At 36.1% G+C, this 9,399-nt stretch overlaps 1 protein-coding gene across 1 annotated transcript in view; it reads right to left on the reverse strand.

Annotated features, from left to right (window-relative positions):
- Positions 1-9,399, reverse strand: part of ITSN1 (intersectin 1) — a 200,480-nt gene that overhangs the window by 127,712 nt on the left and 63,369 nt on the right. The window contains exons 8-9 of the mRNA XM_008073409.2: positions 6,630-6,730; positions 589-652 (exon numbers count right to left, since the gene is read on the reverse strand). Coding sequence (XP_008071600.1) covers positions 589-652; positions 6,630-6,730 — 165 coding nt within the window. The remainder of the gene's footprint in view (positions 1-588; positions 653-6,629; positions 6,731-9,399) is intronic.

Genomic DNA, 9,399 nt, shown 5'->3' on the forward strand with positions numbered 1-9,399 from the left:
GGGGGGGGGGGGGGGGGGGAGAGCAAGACAAAGGGGAAATAACACAATAAAGGAGACTTAAAAGATGTTATCAATCAAGTATTGCAAAGTATAGATTTACTTCAGTCCTGATTCAAACAAATAAACTATTAAAAAATTTTGAGGCAACCTGAGAAATGTGAACATTACCTGATTTATCTAATGTTAAAATGACTATTAAAAATTTGGGAAGTGAACTATTGGCATTGTGTTTATGTTTAAAAAATCACTATCTCTTTTGAAGACAAAGCTAAAGTATTTACAAAAGAAATGATATAATAATTGAAATTTGGCTTAAAATAATTGAAAAGAAGGAAGGGAGAACCAAGATTGGTCATAAATTCAGAATTGTTAGGAATTCTTGAGAATTCATTGTATTAATCTCTCTGATTTTGTGTTTTTCAAAATCAGTAGGGGAAAAAGTAAAAGTCGCAATCATCAAAACTCATTGAAAATTAAGCATATTCTAAATATCCCCCCATAAAAAAATTGGTATTAATCTAAAAACTCATGAGACCATACTGATCTAAGGATTAAAGTTTCCAAACCAAGGAGCTTCTCATTCCTTACCATATTGAAGCCAGCTGAGCCTGTGGTAAACTTGATTGCATAAGAATAGTTCTTGCTTGGGGTCCTAAACACACCAGGAAAAAGATACATAGATGATTCAGCAAATACTGTACAGAAAGACCAGGGCTCTGCATGTATGTCCTACGATGCAATCTCATGCAAACACAGTGCTTTAAGCAATATTTGCTATTACTCTAGGAGCTTTTTAAAAAGGAAACCGAGCCCCAGTGAAAAAGGGGAAAAACATGCAGCATAGCACCTGACATACTCAATACATTTTTTTAAAAAATGGCTGTCTGATAAATAATGAGATAAAGAACAAGCATGTGAAAGATAGAGTTTCAAAATATAGCCTGCCCTTTTTTCCCAGATTACCATCTCAGTTTGTATTGGGCTTTATTTACAAAGCTGACACTTATTCTCTCTGTAACACATTCTGTCACTGCTAACGCCTGCAGATAAATTCAGGGAAGATTTAGAACCTCTTAGAGGAGAAAGGGACCTAATGGGGATTTCTTCAAACCATTTCATTGTATAGAACTGAAAAAGCAAAAAAAGGTTGCACAAGTGACTAATATCACAGCCAGGATTGGAACATATTTTCTGTTAGCCAAAAAAAAGGATTCCTGGAATTTTAACTCTTCTTTCAAAATCAGCTCTCATATTTTTAAATGATCATAAATATCTTCATTTCTGGCATGAAAGTAACCTTAGCCAGAGATTTTGAGCATTTAATTAACTAGTATCAGGGAAGGAACGACACAGGTGTCCTATTTTCAGCACCACCTCTCAAGGTGTGGTCCCAGGAGGACTGATGGGGCAAGGAACAGAAAGCTCTGGCAAGTTTATGGGAAGATTCCTGTGTATAAACTTTTGCTTACAAATGTCACCTGATCAAAAAACACAAAAATGGATATGTTTGTACATGGCCAGCCACAGAGGTTAGAGAACCAGGGGCTGTGGGCTCCGGTCCTGGCTCAGTCTAGACCATGCTGAGTGACTGAGGGGAGGCAGTTTGGACCCTAGTTTTATCATTCCAGAGTTCCTTTCCAGCTTAACAGTTCTGATCCATTGCATAAGGAACCACAACACGGAGCTTAGCATAGTGTTTGCACATTAAAAAATACTCTCAAAAATAAATAAATAAAATAGTACTTTCATGGTAGTTAACATTACTGACAATATTTTAACTTTCATTTACATAGAAAACCCTGGCAGAAAAGCAAACATGAATATATGCATGTGTCTATATACATGTGCACATGTACATGGCTTAATCAAGTTTCCAAGCTGAAAATGCTTAAACAGTACACAGATCACAAAACAATAAAAACAGCACCCCAGAAGTCCCTCTTTGCCTCTCTTTTAGTTATTACTTGCTACCAAGTGTAGCCTAACTTCTAACCACATAGTATGTCCTCTGTTATGCCTGGCTTATTTTGCTCAATATATTGTTGTGTGTAGTTGTAGAGATTAATCCTCACTGCTATATAGTATGTCACTGTGTGATTATGTCACAATTTATTATCTATTCTATTGCTGGCTGGCATTCAGATGGGTTTCAGTTTGGGGCTATTAGGAATGGTGAGCATTCTAAGTTTTGGTTAATATATGAATGAATATATTCCAATATGTCTGTGTGTATACTGAGAACATCTAAGAATCATAAACGCTCTTTACTGAAGCAATGTGAAGATTCTAAAGGTTCTGTTGTATGTTGGAATGAGGGCAGTTCACTGATCATTTTCTTTAGCATCTGTAATATTCTAGTAAATAATTTCATTTACACTTGTAACAATTCTCCCCACTTCAGAACTATATAAAAGAAAGTTAATATTTTATCTATTCCACATAAAAAAGGTAACAATAAATGTGAAGCTCTAGCTCTACATCTGTTTATCAGGAGACTTGGACTCCAGTCCTGACTCCCTAAAGTCACGTGGCATCAGCAAAATCAGCTCTCTAAAGTGAAGTTCCTTCATCTCTGAAATGAAAGAAATAATACAGAACAGGAATTGGCAAATTATAGTCCATAGGCCTAGTTCTGTAAATAAAGTTTTATTAATACAGTCATGCTCATTCATTTAAGCATGATAAATGGCTACCTTTGTGCTACAATGGCAAAGCTGTTCTCTCTTGCGACAGAGAACATATATGGCCTGCAAGATTAAACTACTAACTATTTTGTTCTTTTTAAAAATTTATCATTATTATTATTGAGGTGAGATCTTGCTATGTTGCCTAGACTTGTATCAAACTGATGGGCTCAAGCACTTCTGTCTCGACTTCCCAAAGTGCTGGGATTACAGGCATGAGCCGCTGCACTTAGCCTATTTTGTTCTTTATACAAAAAGCTTGCTGATACCCACACTGGAAGATCCCAATTATCTCTTGCAATTCTAATATTAGACTCTATATGTTCTAAATCAATGTTATGAAACAAAAACAGACTGCAACAGCTAAGACAGCAAGTTAGCACAACAGGACAAAATAAAATTGAGCTTCGAGTGCACCTAACTCTCCTGTGGAAAGTTATGTACATGAAGGAATATCAGTTTGGAGTACTGGGTTAGAAGGAAACATAATGGGGATAAAACCAGAAATCTCAAAAACACAAACTTCACTATTGGCGTCCAAGTCTGGGTAGGAAAATATGACTGGGAAGGAAAGAAAAATACATGGAACAAATGCTTTATTTGAAACAATGACTAAGACTTTAGTTTTTCTGATTAATAGATAAGTTACCAAATAGCATAAGCATTGTTTCAGAATACAAGATAATTAGTGACCTCTCTGAAAAGAGGAGCTAGAATTAACAGGATTACCGGAATTCTAGAGTTTCTTGCCTAAATTTAGTTAGTGAGCCCTTTCTATCTTATGAAGCTGTCTCTCTTAGAAGCATGCAACAGCATACACATCAAGTTGTGAAAGAAAAGGAGGTGAGCTACACAGTGCTACCACTAGCTATGCTTCACTCCCCAAAGTGGGGAAGTCAAGTTTTACTTTCTGCATCAGATATTTAAAAGCTCCAAATGATCAAGTGCCTAGGTCATTATATTTGGGATATAGATACTGCATTTCATTCAAAATCAAAGTGTCTCACTTTCTCCTGCTGGGACCAATCAATGGCATTTTTACTCCCATAACATACTCTTACAGATGTAGCCAGAATGTGATGGCATCCAAAAAAAAGTATGTAAAAACAAAGCACAATGGTAATCAGAATCCCTCCAAATACCAGCAGTACATTAACAATGGGAGTGTGTTACAGGCTATGGAACACAAGGTTGCAGGTTATGTGCAGTTCTTGGAGAGCCACTGATAATTATACCTCACCCAAAATTACAGGTGAAGGCAAGTGATAGTATAATGATAGCCAAGATTCTCCTCTAATTTACATGAAAACAAACTATCTACAACTCCTATACTTTAAGTGATATTCATAACACTAGGACATCACAACTACAAGGTTGAGAACTGTTGCTGCAGATTAAAAAATTAAAATTATATGCATGTTATAAAAATGCTTTTTAGTTACTTGTTTAAACAAGAACCCATGAAAAACAAAACCAAGAAGGAAAAGTAGTAAAAGATTAAGAATACTGAATTATATATTTCACTTTGGACTCTTTATATACTGGGACCTTTTCTCAATTTTCTTGATATTCCACTTATCTTGCAGCTGAATGAATTGCTTCGAGGATTCTGAGTTCATAGAATTGTTTTTATAGCTGTGATCAAGACAATGACCTTTTTATATTTCATCCATCTCAACAAATCAGCTCTGCTTCCATCAACAGTCTAGTTTAGCATAAAACATACTCTATATTGATTCCTAAGTACATAAAGGGAAAACAAATTAAATTTGTCTTATTTGCTTCCATTTTAAAATTTACTGTAATAAATCATTCCACTTGACATGACTATAAAAAAGTCTGATTGGAAAGTAAAATCCCACCTTAAATTCTTGCTACATCAAAGTAAGTAATAAGTATGAAGATAAATAATAGAAAAATCTGCTTGCTTTCCAGTATATTTCAGATTTTACTTTCTGCCTCAGATATTTAAAAGCTCTAAATGATCAAGTGCCTAGGTCATTATATTTGGGATGTAGGTACTGCAGATATTTAAAAGCTCTAAATGATCAAGTGCCTAGGTCATTATATTTGGGATGTAGGTACTGCATTTCATTCAGAAAACAAACACCCTACCAAGAAAGAGAGAATTTCTCAATGTTGCAGTTGAATACACTATTTGAATTAACTCACAGCAAACACCAACAATGTTTTGGAGAAATAGTTTCAGATTTGCTGGCAGTGTATTTCTGGGTTTGTATGGAGCCCTGGTTGTCAAACCAATCATATAAAACAGTACTCGGAACTACACTTAAATATTCCTTCAGTGCCTCCATAAGTTAGACTGGTTTTTCATACTGCATAGTACGACGACAGCTACTGCTTTAACAGGGAATGAGCATGACATATAGAGAATGTGTGGATATTTAGTATTCACCCCTTAAGATACAAATATAAACCGGGCTCGGTGGCTCAGCCTGTAATCCCGCGCCTTTGGGAGGCTGAGGTGAGTGGATTGCCTGAGCCCGCGGGTTCGAGACCTGCCTGGGCAACTTGGCGAGACCTCATCTCTACAATAAATCAAAATGAGCCGGACGTGGTAGTGCGCGCCTGTAGTTCCAGTCACTTGGAAGGCTGAGGCGGAAGGATTGCCGGAGCCCAGCAGGTCGAGGCTGCGGTGGCCGAGAGCGGCCACTGCACTCCAGTCTGGGCGACAGAGTGAGACTCCAACTCAAAAAAAAAAAAAGATACAAATATATATGTATTTGAGGTGATTGCTGAGATCCTTTATAGAGACAGGGTTATCAGAATGCTTCAAAGTCTCATCCAATCCTGGCAATTTTAAACATTGTTCTTTTGGAAGTAAAACTTGCAATTGTAAAAAAAAAAAGTAGTAAGAATCAGTATTTAAAAGTGTTTTTGGCTGTCATTCACACTCGTGAGCATTTGTGGCCAGCACTTTAGGAAGCCAAGGCAAGAGGATTGCTTGAGCCCGGGACTCCAAGACTAGTACAGGCGACATAGCAAGACCCTGTCTCTACAAAAAAAATAAGCTAGGCTAGGCCTGGTAGTGTGTGCCTGCAGTCCCAGCTACTCAGGAGCTACTCAACAACAACAACAACAACAACAACAACAACAAAAAGCTACTCAAAAAAAGTTTTGGATTATATACTATTGTTTTCCCACCTTACCCCTCAATGAAAATAATCCTTTTCTCTTCCTTTCATATGTGTTAGATGGCAGTTAGTTTTTCCCTTTAACATTTAATGTTCAATCAGAGGTCTCTATATCCCTTTATTAGAGTTATGTTTTTCTTTTAAATAATTTTCTGATCAGTTCAAATTCTTAATACTTCATGAGAAAATTTTTGAATAATATCTTTAAATTCTTTTCTACCCTTCTGATGTAAATAACAGAGTCATTATTTTTTTTTAAATTCACTGAAATCATATAACTTAACTTTGGCCTTTAATAAATAAAGAAATAAGATCCAAAGTGGCGAGCCCTAGCCAGTCACTGACAGAGAGTTAGATTCCAAACTCCCTGACTGGTTACATTTTACCCTGCATACTACTTCAGACTCTGACCTGGTGTAGAGTTTGCAGAAGCTTCAAGTTCACCTATGAAGCTAGACTTTAGAACCTGAAGCCAGTTTTTGTTCACAGAAATGTTTCTTTGCTAGTGCCTTGATTTGCATATCAGTGGATTTCAGTATACCAGGAGGTTCCCCAGTCTATGTTCCATTTTACCAAGAAACAATAGAACAGAGATATGAGGCATGGGAGAATAAAGTAACTATGAGAGGAGTTACCTGAAGAAGAAAACACAAGATAACAGACACAATGAAAACACTACTAAGAAATAAGCAAATAGAGAAAGACATTTGAAAACTATGACCCAATATCTAGAAACAATTTATGTTGAAAAAAAAGATATTTCACTAAATTAATTTTTATTTGTAAATACCTGTTAAATGTCCACTCATAGTTTTGTCATGACTATTGAATAATTGCCTGTATTTCAGTCTGGATGACTGAGGAACAGCCCATTCTGCCACTGGAGGGACACTGGGGAAAATAAAAAGGAGAGAGAAAAGATTATTTGTAAAAAATAGCCTACTGAAGTTCTTTAAAAACAGTAAACTAAGAACTTATCTAGATAATAATAACTTTAACATTTTACTCATTTTCTAATCACTATGTGTGAATTTTCTGCTATGAGTATTTCTCATTTTTTAAGGTTAGAAATACTTCTCTCAAAACAGGTAAGCTCATTATTATTCCAGAATCAAGGGCAAACACAACAGACCAAGCAGCTGATTCAAGTTGTATATACAATGTCATAATTTAAAGGTTCTATAAAATAAAGGAAAAATCTCCTCGGAACTGAGGCGATAAAATAATGCTTTTCCAGACTTTTCCAACTCTTAGGACACTTCTCTTTAGGTTAAAAAGTAATGCTGACAACAAACAAATAACTGCCTTTAAAGGTATTAATTCTCCAAAAATGTTTAGCTTACTTCACATCAAAATATTGCACCCATTTCTTAATGAAGTGAAATTATTTCATTATGGGAAGTTTCAATTCCCACCAAATGGAGAGTTTTCCAGAGAGAGAAGAGAACATGCCCAGGTCATGACAAATCAGTGGAGTGGTAACAGACATAACTCTGCTTTCTTAACTATAATCCAGTACCAACCTACCCTTGCCAACTTGCCATAAGCCTGACCTGACCTGAGGACACACCTGCCAGTAATCAGTCTAGACATGCTTAGTGATCAGGTCCTCAGATGCCACCATCTATACAAGTATCACACTGGTACTAATGGCTTGTTAAGAGTCTGATGTCTAAACTGAGTAACTTAAACACCGCAGCTAAGCTAACAGTAAAAATGGCATTCCCCTTGTAGGAAAGACTACAACAAACATCTCACTGCAATTTTGTTGCATCTCAACAAAAACATCAATTTCCAACATGTAAAAGTTAAATTGTCATCACATATTGAACCTCTTAATCATATTCATATGTGTTATCTATGCACCGATACTTATTACATACAGTACGTCATGCATAGGAAACAGCCCAAAACACTTGAAAATATCTATATGACTTCACCTTTTCCCATTTTTATAAACCTCTTAATAAAAACACTTACCATGATCTATTCTGCTGTGTGTACTTCTGCAACAGCTCTCTCATTTTAAACTAATATTTTGCTGATTGCAACTCCTGCCTATTTGTCAAGAAGCTAACTATCTTGCTCCTGCACGCCAAGAATGTTGGGTATGACACACAGAAGGTGTCCTAGATTACACTTATCAAGTCAGAGTCTTCTGCCAAATTCCTGAGAATTTAAATAGACTAAAAACTCATTCATATGTAACTCAAAAGTTAGATACTACACTTTAAAAATTGGCTGGAAATTTAAATTATTGAAAAGGTGACTACTAACATAAAAAATTCAGTTTTTTTTTTAACAGCATTAATGTTTGTTAATACTGATCATTTATTCATTGTGATGTCACAAATCAATTTTAAGGCGGATTTCAAAATCCCTTCTGCAAAGTCAGAGTAAATTCAAAACTTCGCATGGTATAGTGAAAGGGGAAAAAAAGGGAACTTCATGTGGGATGACATAAGTTTAAATCTCAGCTCTACCACTTACTAAGCTATAAACTATGGGTGAAGAATTGAACTTCTCTGGGTTTGCTTCCTCATTCACAGTCTTGAGAGAATATCCACTGCATAGGTGGTTGAGGCGTTGAATGAGATAAGTGAAGTAACTGGCAAAGCAGATACTCAAGAAATGTTCAAGCATCTTAAGAGTAAAACCTTGGTTGGGCATGGTGACTCATGCCTATAATCCAGCACTTTAGGAGGCTGAGGTGACAGGTTTGCCTGAGCCTATGGGTTTGAGACCAGCCCGGGCAACTTGGTGAGACCTCATCTCTACAATAAATCAAAAAATTAGCTGGGCATGGTGGCACATGCCTCTAGTTCCAGCTACTTGGAAAGCTGAGGTGGAAGGCTCACCTGAGCCCAGTAGGTCAAGGCTGCGGTGGCCACGAGTATGCCACTGCACTCTAGCTTGGGCAACAGAGTGAGACTCTAACTCAAAAAAAAAAAAAAGAAAGAAAAAAAGAGAGTAAAATCTTAATTATATGGAACACAAATACCTATATAACATAATTAAATTAAGATTTTTAGAGAAAACTTGCATAGTAAAGAACACAAGCCTTAAAATCAAGAATAACTCCATTCTACTCTTAGCTGTCATTTATGAGTTATGTTCTCTTGGGCAAGTTACATAATGTGTCTGGGCTTGTCTCTCATTTATTACAGAGAAAAAAATAGAGTTAACCCATGGGAAAGAATGAGTTAATGTGTATAAAACTTTTGACATAGTGCTTTCCAGTTTATGGATTTTCTTCAAATCATTTTTTAAAAGATAATAAATGTATTACTGAATTGTATTCAACATGCTCTTCTTTTGAAAGTGGAAAGATAACTTGATTCACTTAAGGATTCCTAATGAGAACTGATGCAAGAAAAGACAGAATCATCTCTACTGACATCCTCCTTTATTCTAAAAGTTTTGAGATGGCTTATGAAGAAATTCAATTTTTCTTCTTAGTGTAGCAAGAGCAAATATTAGGGGTAAAAGAAAATAAAAAAGCCGGGCTCAGTGGCTCAGTCTGTAATCCCAGCACTTTGGGAGGCTGAGGTGAGTGGATT

This window comes from Carlito syrichta, unplaced genomic scaffold, assembly GCF_000164805.1.
Source record: "Carlito syrichta isolate Samal-C Ts95f unplaced genomic scaffold, Tarsius_syrichta-2.0.1 Scaffold315835, whole genome shotgun sequence".
Classification (NCBI taxonomy): Eukaryota; Metazoa; Chordata; class Mammalia; order Primates; family Tarsiidae; genus Carlito; species Carlito syrichta.